Source organism: Elaeis guineensis, chromosome 9 (assembly GCF_000442705.2).
Source record: "Elaeis guineensis isolate ETL-2024a chromosome 9, EG11, whole genome shotgun sequence".
Lineage (NCBI taxonomy): Eukaryota > Viridiplantae > Streptophyta > Magnoliopsida > Arecales > Arecaceae > Elaeis > Elaeis guineensis.
The window spans coordinates 31,765,978-31,790,031 of record NC_026001.2 but is presented as its reverse complement, the minus strand read 5'-3'; the positions used below and the strand labels follow the sequence as shown (position 1 = coordinate 31,790,031).

The 24,054-nt window shown below is 34.1% G+C and overlaps 1 protein-coding gene across 3 annotated transcripts in view; it reads left to right on the top strand.

Annotated features, from left to right (window-relative positions):
* The first annotated feature begins 1,867 nt into the window (after positions 1 to 1,867).
* LOC105033549 (uncharacterized) overlaps positions 1,868 to 24,054 on the top strand; it is a 41,466-nt gene continuing 19,279 nt past the window's right edge. For 2 of the 3 annotated variants that reach the window (XM_019846688.2, XM_010908412.3), the window contains exons 1-7: positions 1,868 to 2,111; positions 2,199 to 2,330; positions 13,689 to 13,826; positions 18,685 to 18,735; positions 19,897 to 19,986; positions 20,113 to 20,259; positions 20,359 to 20,469. In XM_019846688.2, the coding sequence (XP_019702247.1) occupies positions 2,019 to 2,111; positions 2,199 to 2,330; positions 13,689 to 13,826; positions 18,685 to 18,735; positions 19,897 to 19,986; positions 20,113 to 20,259; positions 20,359 to 20,469 (762 nt within the window). In that variant the 5' untranslated portion in view covers positions 1,868 to 2,018. The remainder of the gene's footprint in view (positions 2,112 to 2,198; positions 2,331 to 13,688; positions 13,827 to 18,684; positions 18,736 to 19,896; positions 19,987 to 20,112; positions 20,260 to 20,358; positions 20,470 to 24,054) is intronic. The other variant, XM_010908413.3, reaches the window with a different exon arrangement.

Genomic DNA, 24,054 nt, shown 5'->3' with positions numbered 1-24,054 from the left:
AAGAAGATGATTGTGATAGTATTCAATGGCAATAATATTATACATCACAATATTTTACCATATATGGTGATCTATCCTATTTGCGCTATTACCAGCTTGGTTTTAACAGCTCAAAGTGATATATGTTATACCTCCAATATCTATTTTATATGATAACTTCAGAAATAATTTTTTTTATTATTTTTCTAATGTATGTATGCTAACAACTTTGCAGAATGATGATCAGGAGTCAGTTATTATCAAGTTAGAAAATTGAATGGTTTACAATTTAAACCGTAATAGCTTTCTCAATAACTATAATCACTTTTTTAATAACATCTTTGTGCAAAAGTATTCAAAGATATAGGTCCAGTTTTTCATTGAACTATCTAAATATGAGAAAGGAAGCAAAAATCGGATGTAGTGCAATGTAAGAGCAGTGCAATATATTCAAATCTCTCATCTTTTATTTTTGATTAGCAAGAATAAAAATTTCTTCTTACCTATTTTTCATGTAGATTTCTTCTATGAAGGATAAAACTACGTCTGAACCTTCTTTCCAAAGGTTTATTTTGGCAATCTATTAAATGATAATGGCCTTCTTGAGTAATATCTTGTTATAGCCTTATTTATAAAAAATGAGAGAGAAAATGTGATTTTCCAAGTCTCTGGTCTAGGTCTTTTTTTTAGAATTCTTAGTAATTCTCACTCATCTTGGTGGCGGCGGCCACTAGAATAGATTGTAGATCATAAGTTCAGTTATGTACCATGCACATTAGAGTTGAGAAATTTCATTCATAGCTGTCCTAGGGGTCTTTTGCTATAAATTGAAATTTTTTTCCTGCATCATTGGTTGGAAAACAGATGTATAAAATACCAAAACCCAATAGTATTTCTTTACCTGACATATTTGCGTGCTATGTATTCTTTTATCAGATAGGTTGATTTGATAATATTGCAATTACTTCCCTTCATTTGTCATTTGATCTTTAAGATTAAAAGACATAGGTGATGTTTTTGATCATATTTGTAAGATATGTCATAAAAAATTTATTTTCGAAAAAAATTATATAATATTGACAAAAAAGATATTCAACATTAACCAAAGTTGAATTGTTTCTTTTGTTCGATTACCACTTATTCAAAGTTAATTCATATTTTTTTAAAACCTATGTGTGTTCTTTGTTCTATGTGTATCTACCTATTATTATTATTTTTATATTTTAAATATGCCATAAAAAAATTTTATTTTCAAAAAATTTTTTGTATAATGTTGACAAAATTTTTTTAATACCAACCAAAGTTGAACTATTTCTTTCGTTCTAATGATTACCACTTATTCAAAACTAATTCATATTTTTTTTTAACTTATGTGTGTTCTTTGTTCTATATATATCTACTTATTATTATTTTTTCTATATTTTAAATTTAATATATATGAATAAAATTTATTAAAAAATATTAGACTATGTACGAATAATTGTAAAATCATTAAATTTATATAAATCATAAAGCAAAACAAAACTTCATCCGTGCTGGACATGGGTGAATATCTAGTTAGTTATAACAATACTAGACACTGATAGATGGTTGGGGCACCATATAATGAAGAAATAGATTTTGAGGATAATTTTGAGATATAAATAAAAATTATAAAAAATTAAACATATTATAATAATTTTATTTTATTTTATTTTAATTTCATCAATAATATTTTTGAATCAGAGTCAGTTAATCTAACATCCTGGTAATGCCAAACGAATGGTCCTGATCATCAAATGCCAAACGAATGGTCCTGATCATCAAATGCCAAACGAATGGTCTTGATCATCATGCTTACTGCTAGAACGGTAATAATACAACAGCCGTTCCGGACCTATTCAGCTTTGCCCGAAAGAACCCAGGCCTCCGCTTTCCACACTCCCTCGCTCCATCACCCTCCCATACTCCCCAGTCCGAAACCCTAGAACGGAGGCGAAAAGCCTGAAAGTTTGAGACCCTTGGATGCTCGGATTCTGCGACTCTGAGGCGATTTCACCATGGGAGCGAGCCGGAAACTCCAGGGCGAGATCGATCGGGTCTTGAAGAAGGTCCAGGAGGGCGTCGAGGTCTTCGACAGCATTTGGAACAAGGTTTTTCTTCCTAAATTTTTTTGATTTTTATGGGTTTTCGTATGATTTTTTTGATTTTTTTAGATAATTCATTGGATCTTTTGGTAGGTTTATGACACGGAGAACGCCAATCAGAAGGAGAAATTCGAAGCGGATTTAAAGAAGGAGATCAAGAAGCTGCAGCGATATCGAGATCAGATCAAGACATGGATCCAGTCGAGCGAGATAAAGGACAAAAAGGTGAGGCTTGTATGTTAATCTAGGGATTTTTCGTTGTCAGGGTTTTCATCTTTTAGGGGTTTAAAGCTGGGAAATCATTGTGAAGCTCTGTTTCGAGCACATTTGTAATGTGCCCGAATTCTTTGTGCATGTGTTCTAGCCTTTTTTCTTAACAAGTGTTTGTAGTTGTTATTCGTAGATTTCTTGGCAAATCATTCAATATTAGTATTATGGATGTACGATAGTTTAGTTTGGGAAGAATAAGCAGATAGAGTTCGGTATGCCAGAAATGGAGGAGACAGGCTTTTTTTTGCCGCATTTAAGGTTACAGTTAAACACGAGCAGCATTCCATTGAAGCCAGTGAAATAATCAAATAAAAGAACTGGATTTCCCAACCATCAAGATTGGCACAGTTATTCATATGCCATTTTAGACTTATTACCTTCCATGGTGTGGCCAACAGCACAGTGCAAAAGGAGCTATTTGAACATGAAACGTTGTTTACCCAAGTACCTGCATTTCTAGCTTTGTTATCATAGTAAGATGCTTATAATTCCTTAAGGCAGTTACTTCTAGCATCACCTAATCCAGGTTCAAATCTATCCAAATGTTAGTCATTTTGTTGGTGGAAGATCTCAGTGGATTCTAATTGAGATATCATTAGGGGAATGTCATAAAATTTCCATATTATAAAATCCGAAGAGAAAATGCTTGGAGTTATCTTTATTTTTTGCACAAATTTCCAGCTTCCTAGTCCAATCTTCAAAATTTTTAGGATCTATTACTGGAATTATTGTTGTTTATTTGAGTCACAGTTTTTGCAAATTTAACATTTTCATCCATGGCATCCTGAATAGTTCTTGGCCCTGTTAGGTTGCTTCTTCCTCCTCTAACTAGTTTCTTTTAGCATCATAGCAATATAAATTCTAGTTTTATCCAAACATTTGTAACTTTTTTATAAGGTCCTAGTGGATTCTTATTTTGATACCATTTGGGGAAGCTTTATTGATTGCTGTAAAATTTTGCTAACTCTATGAAAAGCTTCAATAATATGCTTTGTAACTTGGTGACGAGATCTCCACAGATGCTGATTAACATGTCATTCGGGATAGCTTTGTTGAATATTGTAAAATTTGTGTAACTTGGTTGTATCTTTAGAGAATGTTTCTAGAATCATTGCTATTCTACCTGTGATTCTATGTCTGCCTTCTTAATATTCCTTTGAATTTTTTAAGATTTAGTACTGGAATTAATGATGTTAACATTAGTTAGAGGGTAGAATGTTGATTATCCCAGAACAGCATATTGCACAAGAAACTGTTTTGTAACTAAGACACCATGATCCAAGTACCAAAACTTCTAGCTTCCTTGCCCTACTAAGTTGCTTCTTCTTTGTTAAGCTAGTTTCTTCTAGGATTGCCTCAACAAAGTTTGAACTTTCTGAACGTTTCTAATTTGTTAGAATATATATTGGAAATATTGTCAAGATAAAGGATTATCAAATGATGTAAACTGTACTACAGCTTTATGGAATATTCTGAGAAAAAATGCTCAAAATCACTAGCAATCTACCTTTAATTTCTCCACTCTCCTTATAAATTAAACATTCTTTGGAATTTCTAAGATTAATATTTATGTGCCATACATGTGAAAGGAAATATACAAATGGCATGTGATTTGTTGACATGAAAGAAAGGGTAACTTGCCCAATTTATTGAGAGTGGAAGTAGTTCCAAATAGGAGTACTCTTTGACAAAAGAATAGGCCAAAGATGATTTACTTATGGCTAGTGAAAAAAAACTGAATTAGATAGAGCTGTTTCTCAATCTTTCTAACATGCTTCTATGGAACCACCATTGAAAGGATAGAAAAAGTTAGTCATTTGCAATTAATGATAATGGATTCCTTAAAATGTTAAAGATCAGTAATCCTTTTTAGAGATCAATTGATTTAGTTTATACATATGTGAGAAAGGTTAGGAGAAAGTGGCAAGGATAAGAAAGAACATAAAAGGAGAGGTAGTAACAAAGAAAAACATAGTAAGAAGAAGGGAGAAAACTACATTCACACTCTTTGAAAAATAATGTCTAAATTTGTTGTTTTGTAGAATCGACTACTCATCTTTAAAAGGATCCATGATGCTCTTTGAAACTACATTTTGATCAAAGGCATGAACTAACTTGTATCTCAAGTTGTGACTATTGTTGCTCAAAACTTTAATACAATGTACAATTCTAAGGCTAATACAACTTTAGGATAAAATGCATTGTACATAATAAAATACTTTTGAGATCACAATAAAACCAACTATGCTAATCTACTGTAGAGTTTGTGCTGCTTCAACGATCACCAGATCCCTGAAATTGCTTGTTGATTCCTCTTTGTTCACAAACCAGCCCTACTTGTACAAATCAATTTTAAAAGTTTAATGATAAAGATTGGAGTGAGTAACATAACTCAATGAGTAACTTAAACATAATCTAAGGAATTTAAGTCTAATTTAAAATCAAATAATATTCAGCATATACTTCATAAATCAGATATGTAGGAAATGCCAGATAAAGGTTCAATGAAACCATTTCAAACAAAGCATTGAAAGAGTCTTCTAATTAGAGATTCATGTACTAAAAAGAGATCAAGAAGCAGTGAAGGAATATCTTAACATGGTTTACATAAATCACATTTTTATATAATGAAAGTCATATCTTACTCTTTTACCCTTAGGTCCACATAAATCCTTCTTGCTATTTAGAGAGGGGGCCATGTGAAATCCTCCCTGGCAAACTAGATCAGGACACCTCAATCTTCACGATAAATGTGTATCTTGGATGAGGTCACATAATCCTCAGGTTCCACATATACCATTAGGCCAAGAGTTTCACATAAATCCTCATGCATAATCTAAATGAGGCCACATATACTGGGACCATACAAATCCCACTGATAGTTCAAATGGGGTTGAATATATCACCCAGGTAGAGGTTTACACACATATCTTTCATGTATTATATTTTATTGTGAAGGGTTTTCACCAATATGAATATAACATTATTAGAAAGTTCCAAGTAAAGGTCACAAATGTATAAAATGTTTTCATAAAAACATATTTTCAACATGTAAAGGTCACAAATGTATAAAATGTTTTCATGACAACATATTCTTAATTCCATAAACATATAGTTTAAAACATCAATCAGGAGGACCAAATTGTAATGCCAGATTAACAAGTATCAAATGTTCAAAAAGCAGCAAGGGGGCTTATAGTTTTGAAATTCGGGAATACCTTTAAGTTCTGAAGTAAATTATGGGGTCCAAAATCCAAAAGAAGCCCTGACTGCTAACTACTTTTATAGTATTTGAAAATAACACCAAATTCAAAAATGTACAAAACACAAATCTTCTTGTAAGATTGACAAGCAAAACTGTGAAAGAATTCTTGGTCTCTTGGGTTTCCAAGGACATTTTAAAGGTTCCTGAGTTTTAGGTTTTCAAGGGGACATATAGTTTTGAAGAAACTTGAATGTAAGGTTGGAAGAATAAAATCTAACTTGGCTTTAAGTGGTGGTCCATAATTACAAAAAAGAAACCCTAGAATATGAAATTTGACTTGAGATTGGAACACACAAAAGGGATTAGAAGCTTACAGAACATGTCATGCCCCCAGCCCGAGATCGCGAGCAGGAAGTCGTGGCAACCGCCGCATACTTATGAAGAACTCTCTCCATAAGCATACAAGGCATCTCATCACGATATCAATGCATCACAGCGGAATAAATTCAAATAATTATTATTCAACTTTAATTCAAGTATTTAAAATAAATATCTTACATCCAATAAAATTTTACTAAAAATAAAACAATAGATCTAAGTTCAATGAAGTTGACAATGCTAAATCTCGCCTCTAAAAGCTTTGTCCCAATATTTCTTCCCACGCTCGAAATTAATTATCTGAATCTGAAAAATAGAAAGAAAGGTAATGAGCTAGACAACCCAGTAAGTAATAAATATCTCAACTAGATATTTCAGATATTATCTAATTTTCAAGAACAATATTGCAAATAAACATAAAAATATATATTTCATGCTGATTTAATGCAAATCCAATATTTTCAAATATTCACATATAATATAATCATAAATCCGATTCGATTCAAAACATTCGTAACTCAACAGCCTCGATTATGACCAATGTTTAACCCCCATTGGCGGGGTCCACAGAATACCAGCGCACAACCCCCACTGGCAGGGTTCACAAACACCAGCGCACAACCCCCACTGGCAGGGTCCACTGAGTACCAACGAATAATCTCCATTGGCGGGGCCCACTGAAACATAGTTAGGCTGAGAGCATAAATCCGATTCTGTATCAAACACTTTGTATCATAATATATCATAATTTTTCACTGAACGTGTGCATAATCGACATACCATAGTATTTCAAAAGCACTTTTCTTTCAAAACATAATTTCATAAATTATGCATTTTCAGAGAATAATTATTTATTTTCAGAATAAATATGAAATATCTCGAGAAGATGATTCATTACTTACCTTTCACGGAGCACTGAATGAACAGATCGACTAACTTCTAGGAGATTCTTCCGTGCCTATTATCTAAAATTATATTTTTACATTAATTTTAATTCAAAATTAAATCTAAACAAGTCCCAAATCAAAATCTCATTTAAAATCAGACTCTTCCCTAAACTAGATCAAAATCATCAAATGAAGCTTTACACTATGCTAATCCTAGAGGAATAACTTTAGAGAAGAAAAATCCATCAAGAGAGAGAAATAATCTAAGAGAGAAAATTCTAGAGAGAGAAAGTAGAGAGAGAAAGTCCAATTTCAGAGAGAGAAAATAAGGTTCGGATTGAAAGAAGAGAGAGAAGAGAGAGAAACTCTCTCTCTCATTTATTTATTTATTTATTATATATATATGTATATATATATATATTTTATTATTATTATTATTATTATTATTATTATTTTATTTTTTATTTCTTCTTTTTCTTCTTTTTTTTCTTTTCTTTTCTTTTCTTTTCTTTTTCTCTTTTTCTTCTTTTTCTTTTCTTTTCTTTTCTTTTCTTTTCTCTTTTTTTCTTCTTTTTCTTTTCTTTTCTTTTCTTTTCTTTTCTCTTTTTTCTTCTTCTTCTCTCGGGCTCCTTCCAGGCCGAACAGGGGACCGGCAGTCCCCTCCTTTGCTGGGCCGTTTAGGCCGCGGCCGCCACGGCGGAGGCCGGCGGCAGAGGGGGGGCCACTCCCCCGGTCACGGAGAGGCATGGCCGGCGGTCGATTGCGATCGCCGGCGCCGGAAAATCCAAGGAAAAGAGGCCAAAACAGGGATTCTTTTCCGACCAAGAATCGGCGACTCCCGTCGCCGGCAGCCGAGCACAAGGGCATGGAAGGAAGGGGAAGGAAGAGAGGAAGAGAAGGAAAACTCACCTCGGCCTTCGGAGACCCCACCAGCGAGCAATCACGGCGAGAACAAGAGGAGTGTCCGCGGCTCCAAATCGAAAAATAGGGAGAAAGAGAGAGGAAGAGGGCCGATGATCGGCTTCTAGGGAAAGGGGGGTCTTCTTATAGAGGGCCCTGGGACTTCGAGAGGTCCTGGGACTTCCAATTTGCCCGGGTCTCGCCGGAGAAGAAGACTCCTATCGGGAGTCTTCTTCCCGATTTTTCCTCTGTTTTTTTTTTCTTGGGCTTGGGTCTTGCTGGATTGGGCTTGGGTTTGGACTATGACAGAACATTACTTAAATTCAAAACAAAATGGAAAAATCACTTACCTTAAAATGCAAACAAAGCTCCTTAGTCTCTTGGCCATGCTTCTCTTCTCCTGCTTAGCTGGTCTGCCACCCCTTAATTTGTGGGCAAGTTAAGTCAGTTCCCAAGGTCACAATGGTAGTTGGTTGGGGCAAGGAGCTCAAATAGGTGATGACCGAGTGGGGAAAGGTCCTTGTTTTCATTTTATTTTCATTTCTATTTTCATTTACTTGAGACATTGCATGTAAAATAAGGAAGCAACACCTATGTGATTAATATTTATACTCAAAGTCAAACTACAGATTTTTAGCATTGGGTCAAATTCAACTTTAAAATGTTAGGCTGTTTCTTAAATTTTTAAGACTTTATAAATTCTAATATACCAAATTATTATTGGAATCTGGAAGTCCTGTAGAAACAGTCTTATAGATAAGTCTCTAAGATACATCAGTTATTTCAGTACCATTCAACGCTTAGCTTATTGAGATAAGGTGCTATTCAGTCTTGCACGCATTCAGACATATGTTTATGAATTCTAGATTTTCCAACAGATAGAACTAACTGAGCCTCATCTAATCTGAGTTTGTTTTCTTTTTTTTAGGTTTTTGATACTTAATGGTAAACAATAGCTTGAGTTTATCGCAAATGTCTCTCATTGAGGGGCAATCAAGATATACAATTGATTGTTTCCACTTGGAAGTCGCTGAAATAACAACGAGAGTTGATGTTCCAACCCTTCTTAACCAAAGGTTAACTGTGCTGAGATAGGTTTTTCGTACTGGCCATATGTAGAGTTTAATTTGCTTAGGGGCTGAATTTTTTTATAGAGAAAAGTAAAAGGGACAAATCAAACCACTCAGTTCAAAAGTGAGAAGAAGGAATGAACAGAGCAATTTTGAGTTGAATCAGTTTTCCATTTAGGTATAGCAGGGTCACAATAGAATAGAAAAGGGCCAGAATTTTGATTAGTTGATTTCATTTGGTCTCTTCCTCATGATCTAGAGACTAGAGGTCTTGTCACACCCACATCCCCAGCACTGCTTCTACATCATGTGGAAGCCACGAATACCCTTTTGTTGACACAAGATGGGAGATGTTGGAATAGAGAGAAAAGAGGAATATCCCCAACCTAAGCATTCTTCTAATATCTGATCGAATGACCATCACCCAAAATGAAGGAAATGCAACACCAGAATGGATTCCGTATTTGGCAAATGTCATGCCAAATAGGATATTTTTTGCTCTGGGGACCAAATCTTTTTTTGCTATAATAGCTGATGTAAAACATATCAATGTCTGCCTTGTTTGAAAACTTTCTCTAGCAGACTTAATGAATAAGGCTGTAAGTTATCATCCGAATTCTTAATGCCCAAATTTCCTTTTAGCTCTATAGGCATTTTCCAATCCACTAAGCAGGAGAAGCCACTGTAGCCAACATGGCTTGCAATTTCCCTATTTGATCAAAAGCACTTTATTTATTATGTGATTTGACAAACAAACTACAACTTTTGAGAAATGTATTTCCCTTGTTTTTCCTTCTTAAAGTGGAGGTATTTAATGAGATTGAGGGTAGTTTTAGAGGTGGGGAAAGTGGTGGTGGGACTTGTTCGATGTGTTCTTGATGGTCCTAGATTGTATCAAACATCTGTTCGGATGAGAGGCTTTCACATTATATGTAGTGATAGGCTGATAGCGTTGGCCATATGCCATGCATATTCAAGGATATATGGTTATATGCATGGGCTTGCGCAATGCTCATGAGGGTCAACTCTCTATTTGATTAAAGATTTTTATCCTTAATTATCTATGTCTATTCAGTTACCCAACATTTTTGGATGCTTGTGAGAGCAAGCATAAATGGATATGATGTCCATTGGCTAATATAGTTGGGACCTGTGTCCCCGCTTGATAGGTTCCTTAAGGAAAGAAATAATATTGCATTAGATATAAAGATGGGTGTAAAGAATGATTCTTCTTTTCGTGATTCCCATGCAAGGAGATGTAGGACCATTGAGCACTAAGAAAAAGAAACAAATGAAAGCACTCAATTTTTCTCCGCTTTCCCAATGCATTGATGCTAATAGAGGATGACCATAAAGAAGGAAGAGGAGTTCAGCTAAAAAGAGGGGAGTCTAGTCATAAGAGGCTTCTCATTTAAATGATAGATGTACTTTTGGAATTAACGATATTACTTTTGTCAGAGGCTTTGGAGGTCTGATTAACATTCTTATCCACAATGTTTGCTATGCTTATTGCAAAAAAGACTATTTGTGAACAAAACTTTGTGCACTTGAGTACTTGCACTTCTAGCTTCTTTTCCTTCCAATTTGCTTGTACTTCCTTAAGCTAGTTTCTTCTAGCACCGCATTAACATTGTGATCTTTTGTGAATATTAAGGTGTAAATCCAATTGAATAATTACTTTTACCTTGAAGAGATCAATAAGCACTTTAACACTTGGTTTTGGGTTGGATGGCTATCCTAATTCCTAGGATTGGGATATGCTACTTTCATATTGTTAAGAGAGGAAGATAATCATCTCACCAGGAGGATTGACAGTCCCAAGCATTGTGGCTGCTGATTTAGAGCAAACAAAGGTTTGGGGAAAGAAGATCTTGAAACAAGAGAAGAGCAATTGAGACCTCTTCAAGCAAGCAGGAGTTATCTCTCTTTTTATCCATGGAGGCAAGCTTGTGGGGAAGTTTGAATATTACAGTGACGTGGCTTAAGAATTGTTGAAAGGAGAAATTTATTTCTCAAAGGCTGAAGCATTATTGAGGAATCAAGCACAGTAGCAAACTTGCTGAGAAACTCAATACTAGAAACATACAAGATCCCTAGGAGGTCGAGATCATAACAGCATTAACATCTCAGTCCAAGCCCAAACTTCATCCAAATGTTTGTAATGTTTGAAGATCTTAGTTGCTAATTCACATATTATTAGGAGAAAGGTTTATTTGGTGTGGTAAAATTTGTATGCTTATGTTGGAATCTTCCAAAAAATTGAACGGAATTGTTAGTATTCTACCCATTATATTTTTCCTTGCCCTGCTAAACATTCTTTGAAATTTTTAAGATTTGTTGCTTGGAATCTTTGATGTTTACTTCAGTTAAAGGGCTTAAGTTTTGATTAACATATTCAAATGGACCTACATTGTGGAATTTGAATGTAATGTCTTGTTGCATTCTTGTAAAATCTTCTTTTAGCTTGTACTTTGTAGGGTGTATGATGATTCTATCATAATCTTTGGAATTCTTGTTTCACCCATTGTACTTCAGTAGAGGGAGAGCATTGGTGCAATAGTAAGGTCGTTCCATTGTGACCTTAGTGTCAAATGTTCGAAATATGGAAATAGTTTCTCTACATGTAGGGATAAAGCTGCATATATTTGACCCGCCATAGCCCCCACATTGATGGGAGCCTTGTGCATTAGGGCACCCCTTTTTATCCATTGCATGTCTATGTTTTTCATCACAGAATTTGATGTTATTTTTATTAAAATTATGATTTACAAAGGCTTATTGCTGTTTTTCTGTTGCCAGTGAATTAAGAAAAACACTACCAATTGTATACTTGGGGCATGTTTGGCTATTCCTGTAGGATTGGGCTGAAAAGCCTGTATCAACCAAACTCTGCAGCACAAATTTTGCGAGAAGGAAAAAAAAAAGACCCCCATAGGTCTTTTTTTTTTTTTTGGCAGCTTAAAAGCCAGGATCTAGGTTGGGTTAGGACCGTTTCTAATAAAATGGAAGCTAGATTGGCCAATCAGCTTGATTCCTATAGGATTTTAGTCTAAGCCTGTAGGAATATCGAAATAGGCCCGGGGGCTTGTTTGAATGACTGGGCCTAAAATACCATAGGAATCATGGGTTTAGGCTAATACAACTACCTAAATGAGGTTGGGCTAGGTCTATCTTTATAATGCCCAGGGAACCGTTGCAGTGGGTTGGCTTGAATCCCATAGTGAGGTCTTTTTTCCTCCCTATGGGATTCAGGCTGGCCCACTGCAATAGTTCTCTGGGTATTAATAAAGATAGGTTGGGCTATGCTTCATTTAGATAGTTGTATTGGCCCAGACCCATTATTCCTATGGGATCTTGGGCCTAGTCATCCAAATGGACCCTTAATATGCTAATTATCCTGGGTTTCTAGCGGTAGTACCTTGAATTAGTGGGATTAAAAGCATTGGTGCAAGTAATTTCATTGCTAAGATATTTTGTTGATACTTCTCTCATTTGTGATCAGTCTAAGAGGATTTCTCATGTGGCAATTAAGGTTTTATGTCCTAATGGGATGGGGGGAATTCCGATCGTCCTGTCCTATTTCTGTGAGAAAATAGGATTAGGATGGGGTTGGGACTCCGAAACCTATCTATGTGGAGAGAGAAGAAAAGAAGGAAAGAAAGGAAGATGAAAGGGAAAAAGTGAAAGGAAAGAAGATAAAAAAAGAAAGAAAAAGAGAAGAAAAAGAAAGGAAGGAAAGAAGAAAAAAATGAAAGAGAAAGAAGAAGGGAAAAAAGTTAGATAGGAAGGGATAAGAAAAAGAAGGAAAAAAGAAAGGAAAGACAAGAAGATAGAACAAAAAGAAAGAACAAATCAAAAGAAAGAAAGTAAAAAGAAAAGAAAGAAGAATGGGAGAAAGGTGGAAGATATTTATTGGGATGCATGATCAGAATAGTTGTCGGGATAGGACGGGACAGTGGGGCATCTCGTTCCATAGAGATATTGGGACACCTCCATCTCACGGGATTTAAAATCTTACTGGCAGTCATGATAAATATGATAAGATAATGGTGAGAATTATAAATTCGGGGAGACAACATAAAAAATAGTAGAATCAATGACTAAAGTGGTTTGAGATAAAGAAGGTTGAAGTTACTGAGTGATGGCTTTTGTATCTGATTGTATTCTTAGGTGAAAAACTGAGAATCTGAGGATTACGTAAGAAGTGATTTTCTTTTTCCTTTTTTTTTTAACATGTTGGTGCACATTAGGTTTTTCTTAAGAGAAAAAAAAGGTATATAATGCAACTTAAGAACTACATATGCTGTATTGCATTCATTATTAGATGCATGAATGTTTCTTTTTTTTCTCTTTCAAACAGATATTTTTTTAAAAGGGTAATATCAAGATTGGAAAAACCTGCTAATTATGAAATTGAACGTGCGCGGTTCATGCTATTTCACGGCAAAGTGTTTTTGTTCTTGCTGGCTAGTGGATTTCTTTTGAACTTGACTGTTGAATTCATGTACCCTTTGCTTCTTGATAGTTTGCTTATTCTAAGAATTACGTGCATACTTTTGACCGAAATATGTGCATTTGAAGTTTTGTTCTTAATGCTGGTGACACTTCCTATTTCGCGATGAAATCATTCATGATAGGTTTTTTGATATACTGTGTTTATGTTCCAAAATGTGCATGATCTCTGTTTCATTCCAATAATTTTGCTTGTATGCTCACATATTATAGGACTCAAATGTCTTATTTCCAAATGTATGTGTATTTATTTCATTTATTAGCTATACATCAGTTGATGCCGAATAAATGATACTCTTCTATAAATGTAGGCTCATGACTCTTGGGTTGACAATCAATTTTGTGATATATGTTGACATAGGTTAGTGCCTCTTATGAGCAGGCTCTCATGGATGCTCGCAAGGTTATTGAGCGTGAAATGGAAAGGTTCAAGGTCTGTGAAAAGGAAACTAAAACAAAAGCCTTCTCCAAAGAAGGGTTGGGCCAACAACCGAAAACTGTAAGTGGCACTTTATCTTTTACTTCCATGCTTTGATTCTCATGAATAAAGGTATTTTGTTTTTTATTGAACAACAAAATGATTTCAATATGTTAGTTTTGCTATTATCAACTACATAATCTCCAATATTGCAAGTGCAACAAGTGTAGTTTTCATTTCTCAGAGGTCCATTTACAGTTTTTTTTGATAAAGATTGCCAAACAAATAGATGCTACATTTACTGCTTTGCAGAAACATTTCTTATGATAATGTGTTCGTTTGATGCACATTGGAAGAGGAGATGGTGAGAATTTGGTTGGATGCTTTTGACAGCATGAAGTGGGTTATGGGACAGACACGACATCTCAAGCTCATTGTTATTTCATACTATAAGCATGACATGTTGCTATTTTGAATTAAGATTTTGGAGGTTTCCAATCTTGGGGAAAGTAAGATTCTACGTGTTGTCCAAAAAAAAAATTGAATACAGAATTTTCTAGATTTTATCAAAAAAGGTGAAAGGTCGAACGGGGGTCTACCTCGCTGATATGTAATAGGTATGGATGATAATCATGGATAAATCATGCCCAGCTCGCTGCAAGTAATATAATTATGGCATAGAAATAACCCTGGGATTATCAAAAAACTCGAGAACAGAGATAAAATAAGTTCAAAAACTTGCTTTCAGTTCCAGTTTGATCGGGCCAATCATGTTGATTTGGGCAATTTTTGTATGAGTTTTGAGTTTTAAGGGAAAAATATAAAATCCAAGAGAGCCTATGAAAAATTGCAAAAAAAAAAAAAAAGAAGTAACGCAAGCCAAAAAATATCTATCATGAAATTTTTAGAGCATCTTGTATTGAAATCATTGGTCATAGTTTTTGGTGTTTTCAGATTGAAAGTCTAAAGTGGTGAAACTTTTCATGGTTATATTAAAAAAAATTAAAATGTTGAAAAAAAATCATGTTGGGCATCACTTTGAAGCAAACATTATTCAATTGTTTACTAATGGTCTCGTTGTTCAGTCTATCACCATATAGTTATGTATGATAGTAAAATATACAGATACAGAACTACCTATAATTGCACCTAAACTAGTAATGTAATTTATAAAATTTGAAAACAATACTGTGATTATATATGGTTCATCTAGCTATTTCTGATATTTGAGCTTAGATCCTTTGAACCCATCCCTCTATTTGTGTGAGGAGGGTTGTGGGTGGTGACTTAATCTTACTTCATATGGGCTCTTTTCTTTTCATTACTTTTGAAACATATCTATCAAAACTCAAGAAGCGTCTTCAGTGTAGAGATAGGTCCATCATCTCTTGTCCTTCTTGGACTAAACTCCTAATTTGTTCCAAGTTCCAAAATTCTTAACAAGGTGAAGATACTTATGTTTTATCTTTAGAGATCACCAGCAGGCAAAATAGTATATTTAGTTGATTTTTGGTTAACTTTATTAAAATTAAAGTGTTCATTTTAGTCACATACTTGCTTTTCTTAATGCATTAAACTAAACATTTGAAATCATGGTTTTCACATATCCTTTTCTTTTATCCTAGAGAAATTTTTAATTAAACGGCAATTATACATGTAAGTGATTAGTAATTTTCTTAATCATATCCTTCTGAGATGTAGGAGAATGTTTATTTATTTACATATACTTATTAACCATACTGAGTGTATTTTGGTAAGTGTTGGATAATCAAAATATTAGTTGAACAAGTAAATTAGACATCCAAAGAATAATAACTATGAGTTAAATCATATTTTTTTTAACTCAATATCTAGTTAGTAAAACCAAATTGGCTAGCCATACTGGAAAATCGGTGAGCTAATCACTATCCAATTTGGTTTCTTCATCGGACTAGAAATGCAATTGACCGGGTGAAAATGAGGTTGAAGCAGACGGTTTTTGTGAAAACAGGTGACCTGCTGGGCGAAATGGGGTAAAACTAACTTTTCGAAGTTAGAAAGTTGGAAAAATAAGTGGAGATTTGATCTCCTAATCTCCTATATGCTTCCAAATCTTAGCCATCGAGACAATGTTTCGTGCTATATTTTTTTGATTATTAACTAGTAGTTACACTTACAAGGTATATATATCATTAGATGAAGCTATTATAAATATCAATAATTTTTCTTTTTCATGAAAAGATAATCAATTCTTTTTGCCTTTGGTGGAAAATCATTTTACTTTTGGATATTTTCAAAACTTTACTAGCTAAAATAATCAAAAATATCAATAAGTTCTACATATCTTCCTACATTATTTATATTTTACATTTTTTTTTAACGGTTAGATGATTCGTGTTTTCCTATTTATGCTGCAATTACAGAGCAGTGTAGAATGTATATCCATATGCTTTTAAGAATAGTATTTAAAATAGAAAACTTGTCAATAGTTATGCATATTTTTTTTACGTATATAATTTTTCTATATTTTATCGAAACTTTTCATATAAATTAAAATAGAGTTGGTCCAATTAATTGAGTTGGCTATTGGATGAAATGGTGTTAAATAAACTAAATTGAATTGAATTGCCCAAATGGTGTTAAATAAACAAAATGTCATAATTTTTTATTTATCTAATTTTTCCTTTGAGCTGAAACATAAATTGTTGCAATTGAAACTTATTTGGTTTGGCTGAATTTAGATTGAGACAATGTCTTCAAGACATCCTCTCACAGGTTGAATCACTTCAGTTTTAGGGCCTACTTGGATACTTTTTGGTTTTCATGGCATTCGGTGGAAATTAGACTTTCCATAGGAGTCTTAAACAATGAGGAACTTTGTCATAAGCTGTTTGGATGAGATTTTGCCATTTCAAAATGCCATTCATGGGGATGACCATGTGGGAATAATGAAACCCACAAATTCTCTTTCTTTCTTCCCATGTTTTTTCTATGTAAGATGAGAAGCTCTTGGCTCCTTTTGTGCATTTCTCAACACAACTCATCCTTCTTGTTTGCCCCTTTCTTTCTTTACTGTTCCTTTGTTCATCTTCCATCCCTAGTGTGTCCAACCAGTCTGCATCAGCTCTTTCCCAGCAACCATCTTAACTTAACCAATGAAGATAATATGCTCGCCTAGGATGAAGTTGGCAGAGTGGAGGAGGGCAGTGGCAAGGTCATCAAAGATGAGGTGGGTGGTGGCTTTAATATTCGAAGAGTGTAGAAGATCAGGTCAGGAGAGGAGTGGTATGGGAGAAAGTAGGTGCTTGGAGAGGAAGCACTGAGCAAGAAGATTGGGATTTTTGGGCTAGTCACCACTTGTCATGTAGATTGGGAAAGTCTGCAACATTCTTAACCGTTATTGAAGTTTTTGACGGCATCCAAAATTTTTGGAGACTTCATCCATCTTCAGCACAATCAATTATCCTGTCTACAATTGACATTCTGGATTTGGCATCTAATTTTGATGACTTCAGTTGTGGCTTTAATTGTTGGTTGGTGATGCTTTTGACATGACTATCCTTGATGACTTTGTCAACAATTAACATCTTTGATGGCCTCAGATATGGTCAGCCACATTTTCATTAGTAACCAATATCTTCAAGATCTCATTCGTAACCGTAGTATTCAGTGACTTTGCCTGCAATCAACAACTTTGTCTGTGATCGTCATGACTCAAGTCTATGATGACTGTATATGTTTATTTATGATTTTGCTGTCTATGAGAAGCTTCTACCATCCCTTCTTCGATGATCAACCTGACAATAAATTCATTCATAACATCAAGAATCCACTTGCATTAAAGATGTTTGCATTGCTAAAACTACCTTCTCATAACCACCTCATTTGATGAGTTATCATCAGATAGCCTGTGACAATATTGATAGTCTATGATGACTTGTAGTAACTATTCTGAAGATATCTTGATAGCCTATGGAAGCTACATGTAACCACCTCTTTGACAGCCTATGACCTTGATGGAAATAAACATTACCTCTTCGACCATAAAAACAGGGAGCATTTGGCATGGGGCAGCAAGTAACAATGAGGAATTAACATCAAATCTCAGGGATTTTAGCAGAATTTCCTGCACCTTGAAGATTTTTGAAGATACTAAGGGCATATTTGTGGAAATCCTACTGGATCTGGCAGGATCAAGCAAGAAGGGCCAGAGATAGAGAAGAAAGGGAGAGAACGGGAGAGGGGGAGAGACTGCAGAGGGGGGTCGCAGGATCCAACCCTCCTCAAGGTCTTCTTTTTCATCTTGCAGTGATTGGGCCCCACAAACACACACATGCTTTCCTTCCCCCTTTGAGTTTAGTTCCCTCCCTAGCTCCAGGCTTTGGAGAGGATGAGTATTTGCAGATTTCAATAGTAAGTTTGAGTTAATCCTGGTAAAGAAGTAAAAGAATCTAAAGACGAGCTTTAAAGAGTTTTTTGAGTTTTGATCCTTACCTCACCATAATGATTATGTGCTGAAATCATGCAGATAACTGCTTAGCTATAGTCAATTTGCTTGCAAACTATAAAATGTTACAACATGATCGAATTTTAGAAAAGGGGCATAAACAATACCTTTTAGTTTAGGTTTTCCATCCCCAGGAATTCAGATTTAAATGAAGAAAAAGTTGGTAAGTTATTTCTGATGTCATTCCTTCTGAATAAGGTTAACTGTTACTCAGAAAAAAATCCTTGTTTTGTGCTTACTGCCAAACGAGTTGAATTAATTGGGTTTTTCACAAATAAACACCCTCGAAATAATATCTTTGCTATGCTAAGTTATAGTCAATATTAAAGATCTGTAGACCACCGATGCTTTGCACATTGCTACTGTAAATATTGTTTATTGCTTTAATGGTTGAGAATCATACTTTGAATTCTTAATGTTGTTATGTTTTCACCAAGTCCTTTTTTTGTGTAGGATCCAAAAGAAAAGGCTAAGTCAGAGACAAGGGACTGGCTCAACAATGTGGTATGCAAACATTCTACCCCATCTTTTTGTCCCTTTGGACTGGTGCAAAACTTTTTATCATAGCTTTGATAATATTATAAACTCATTTACTTCAATGTCATGTTCATCAATATTCTCAAAAAAGACAAACTTCAGCCAAGGTTCTGATGACACCAGTCGTTTATTCAAATGTAGCAGTATTACGAGTTTTATCTTGCATCTTATTTTTTGTGAATGACTTTCTTCAATCTTGAACTCTAATAATTTATTGTTTTTAGTGTCTCTGCATGTGTGTGTGTGTGTGTGTCTGACACACACACACACACAGATGCCTACAAGCAGTGTTTTGAACCTTCATCAATTCACACACAGAGAGAGAGAGAGAGAGATGCCTACAAGCAGTGTTTTGAACCTTCATCAATTGCTGAGGGATGTAGATACAGTTGCACCAAGATGCTGTAACTAGCTATCTTAGAATATTATGTATGATTAACAACTTCATTTCTTTCATTGTGTTATAACTATCTTTATGACCAACTAGTAGGATGCTGTGACATGTTGAACAAAAGCCTGTATATATAGAATGTCTTTTTTAAATTAGGCATTGTTTTGTGACTTGATGATTTTGTGGAGGATAGGAGATTGTTAACAATTCATTTCCAGTTTGAAGAAGGTACTAGCAGTTAAATTTGAAATCCCAATTGGTACTTATGTTATTAAATAATTAAATATAATCTAAATTTAAGTGCTATTTGGAGATTAAAACTTAAAAGTGAATTAAATTAAAAGTTTGAGCTAAATTTGTTCCTTTATGTATTTTTTACGTAACTGATAAGCTCTAAGATTTGTTTGAAGATGGACTTGTTCATAAAAGTAATTTCTGAGAAGACAAAATTGTTCATAAAAGTGCAGATGACGTGCTGCTTTTTATTTGAATTTGCTTGTGCATTGATTCATCATCCAGAATTAAGAAATCAAATTAAGGATCAGATTGCCTTTATGTTATATTTCTCGTGATACATGAAAGACTGGCCAGGTTGTTCTAGTTCATGCATATTTTTTCCAATCTTTTTCTTTAATGCTTGGGCTAGAATTTTACATTTCCTTTTGTTTATCCTTTTTATATTAGTTCTAATGGAGTTGGAGGTAGTTGTTTTATATCATTCTACATCTTTCCTGTAGGTTGGAGATTTGGAAAGTCAGATCGATAACTTTGAAGCGGAGGTTGAAGGGCTTTCTGTAAAGAAAGGAAAGACAAGGCCACCTCGACTGGTATGTTCAGAAGGAAATATCTCATGTTTTTCTGTAATAGAACATTATTATCTAGTGTCAGTTTGTTTTGTTACTTTCCTCGGTCTCTTTTATACATCATTTGGCCATTTATTATATTTATTTCAGACACATTTGGAGACATCTATTTCAAGGCACAGGGCTCATATAATAAAGCTGGAGTTGATCTTGAGACTGTTAGATAATGATGAGTTGAGTCCTGATCAGGTCAATGATGTTAAAGATTTTCTAGAAGACTATGTTGAACGCAATCAGGTCTGTCTTTGTCAATTCTGTTCAAGAATGAACTCACATCATTTACAATTAATTAATTTTTGAAAAATTGACTTTGTGAATACTCAACTGCCTGTGAAGGAGGATTTTGATGAATTTAGTGATGTCGATGAGCTCTACAGCACTTTACCCTTGGATAAAGTTGAAGCACTTGAAGATTTGGTGTCACTTGGTCCTTCCAGTCTTGTTAAGGTGATCTCTATTTACTGGTTATCTTCTACTTACTCTTTCTTGATTTTCAATATTTCTTGTTCTGAAAATTGGGCAGATAAAATTTGAGTGGTCCTATATTCATAAGATTGGGGTATTGCCTGTCAGATGTCGCTTTCCGTCATCAAGGAACATTTTTTAAGGACTTTTAATTTGGTTTTAGCTATTTTTTGAAGATGTCATCGTTATTCCTAGAATGTAGCCCTCATCATCTTGTTATCGTACTTTCTTTCCACTTTGATATATATGTGATTGTTGCATCCTGTACCTATCATTTGTCATGTTTAATGTTCTGTTGGCAGCCTCTGTAACTTTCAGGTACTTTTTGATCTTTTTGTTACCATGTACATTTTTAGTTTTGGACCACCAAACCATTTGATGCATTTCTCCAGCTGCATTTACATGTCATTTTTTTCAAGATAAATGTTTCTTAAGCATAATGACTACTTACATTTATTCAATGTGATAAGTATGTTAACATGCTAGCATCTTAAGATGCTGAACAGCTGGAGTTGAACCACAGCAACTCCAGTTACGGTAATTTGAGTTAAACTCAGTAGATATCGCTGGCTGCCCTTAGCTGCTTGAAATCAACATACTGGGCATATTACGTATACAGGGAACCATGCATCAGGATTTGGGCTACTTTATATAGTTGGAGTTCATGTGGTATTGCACACAGGGTATGATATGACTTTCAAGTCTGATTTTCAGGAAGCTTTTCTTTGTCTGTATAAATAATTTGATTTGAATTAAGTTTGTATCTGCAAGCGACTGAAAAAATAAAAATGTTGAAGTCTAATTTGTTAGATCCACGCTAGCCTAATCTTTTAGATCCTCACTGCACTTTGCTTCACAGTCTTCTGGATCTTGTAATGCCTGTCAGAATGATTTTTGAACAACTTTTGACGTTTCTTCTTGTACATTTTATCGCACTGTTATGCATACTGTTATTTATGATCAGTATCATATCTATGCTGAAACTTATGGACCATCTATCGTAGGGATTTAATAAAGAATGTTTTGTCGAACAGTTGATTTTCTATATGTATATAAATTTATGCGATAGTAGCAATCTTCTAGCATCACTTATGAGCTTTACACTGTTAACTAATACTAGCTCGGACCACATTGAATGTTTACAGGTGCTTTTGTGATGTACTCTATATTGATTGAAGTCTGAAATTAGGTTTTTAGAAGCCTGTTATTATTTTAAAATTTGTATGAAATTATCTTTTGACTATAGCGCAACAAAAATCACTCCAAAATAACAAGAGCAAAAAGGAGAGACAGGAGAACTGGGCATTTTAGAAGGAAAAAGGAGAGAAAAATTGAAGACTGTAGATCTGAAAGGAACTAGAAAACTTATTCTTTCTTCTGGAACTTTCTTAGTCTCCTAGCAATGTGAAGTCTTCTATACAAAGCAATCTGTTAGCCAGAAATATGGAAAAAACCCCTAAGATGCCCCTTGCTAAAGCCAGCCACTTTAGAATCTATAGAGGCGAGTTGTGTGGATGCCTAGAGGGGGTGAGACATCTGTCCATCCTTTACTCCCCTTGTCTTGTTTATTCATGGATCAGCTCCATGAATGGCCTTGCTACTTCATTAATGCTGATGTGGCAGTCATTGATTACAACATTATACGTTGATTTCAACCATCCAAAATCAAGAAAAGACTTGGTGATCTCTATCAGCCATTATAACTCCACTATAATGGAAAATAATGACTACATACTGGAATACAAAAACTAGTCGGAGACAGTGGGGAGCCTAACATCAAATATTGTTGGGGGGTGGGGTTTGCAAAGTAATAATTTATTAATAATTTTTTAAATAAAATAATTTACAATAAATAATAAAATAAAGATATATACCCCAAAAATATTACAAAAATATCAATAAATATTTAATTTTATGTATAAACAAAGATAAATAAAAAATATTATCTTACGCCATCTGCAAAATGATTTTGATTGTGTAAAAATCGCAATAATTTCTTCTACATTGATGCTTATGCTACGTACAACAAATAAAAATTTTATTTTAGTATCTAAATAGACAAAAGAAAAATTAAAAAAATATCTTTACTTGAATTGTATGCGACGTTCTTTTAGATCCACAAAGTCATCAAGTATTAAATCTGAGCTAAAAGCTTCAGTAATTTCTTTTTCTATATAAATAACTAAGTTATTTGCAAGAAATTCATCTTTCATTTTATTGCGAAGCCTTATTTTAATGATCTTCATAGCCGAAAATGCTCTTTCACTTATTGCTGTAGACACTGGAAGAGTTAACATAAAATAAACTTATTTATCAATAAGATAAAAAGTCTTCAACTTTCTTGTTTCTGCTAATTTTTGATATAATTCTGAGAGAGACGATAAATTTTGAAACTGTGGATGATTTGCTTTGTCAAATCAAAATGTTTCAATTGGATCTCAGACTTATTTTCTCTTGATCAATCAAATCAAGAGGATAACATTTTTTTGCAAGATTGCAAACATCATCAATATCAAAGAATTTATAACCATCTCTTGGATCCAAAGTAGAGCGGAGAGTCAAAAGTTCAATAGTCTGCTCATTAAACCTATTGTTCAATTCCTGCAATTGAAAATCTATAGTAGCATTGAGTATATCAAAATGATAATGGTGCTCTACAGTGATATGATCTCGTTGGTGATGACCTCCACCTTCAATATATTGAACATCTAAATTAGGAATATCAATATCATATTTTTTAGAAAATAATATAACACTATCAAAAAAATTATTTTGACCATCTTCTCTAAGTTTTTGAATGAGGACTTTTGTGCTTGAAACTAAATGCATAGGATTCAAAATATTTTGGGATTTTTGTTGTAAAGCATGACAAAGAATATCAATAATGCCCAAAATTTCTTTTATCATATATAAAATAAAAATAAATTCAAAAGATGTAATCATTTTAAGAGCTGCATTAGCATCCCCCTATTGAGCATAAGTAGATCCATCTTGCTTTAAAAGTTCAAGCATAGAATAAGTTGCACCAAACATATTTATAAAACTATAAATAGAATAAAAATGAGATCCCCAACAAGTATCACTAGCTTATTTTTAAAGTGCTAATTTGATTAGCATCTCTTCTAGTTTCAAGTTCATTAATAGCCAACTTATGTGCAATTTCAGCTGCTTGAGAAGCTTGTAATTCATCATGTCGCTTACATGAAGAGCCAACAATATTGACAATAAAAGTTAAATGCGAAAAGAACTCATGGACAGAAATTATCTCTTTAGATGCTGCAACCAAGGCCAATTGTAGCCTATGAGCAAAATAATACACATAATATGCATAAGGACAATCATTAAAAAATAAAGCTTGTACATGTTATTAGCTCTATCATATCCTTGATCATATATGTTTTGAATATCAAGACAATGATGAGAAAGAATAGAAGATATTTTGTTCTTAAGAGTCAATGGAGATGTGTTAGTGAAATGAACAATTCAAAAAAACGTTCTCTAATCAAGCCATTCTTAGCAACAAATCTTAAAATTAGAGCCATTTGCTTTTTTTTTAGACTCATCGCG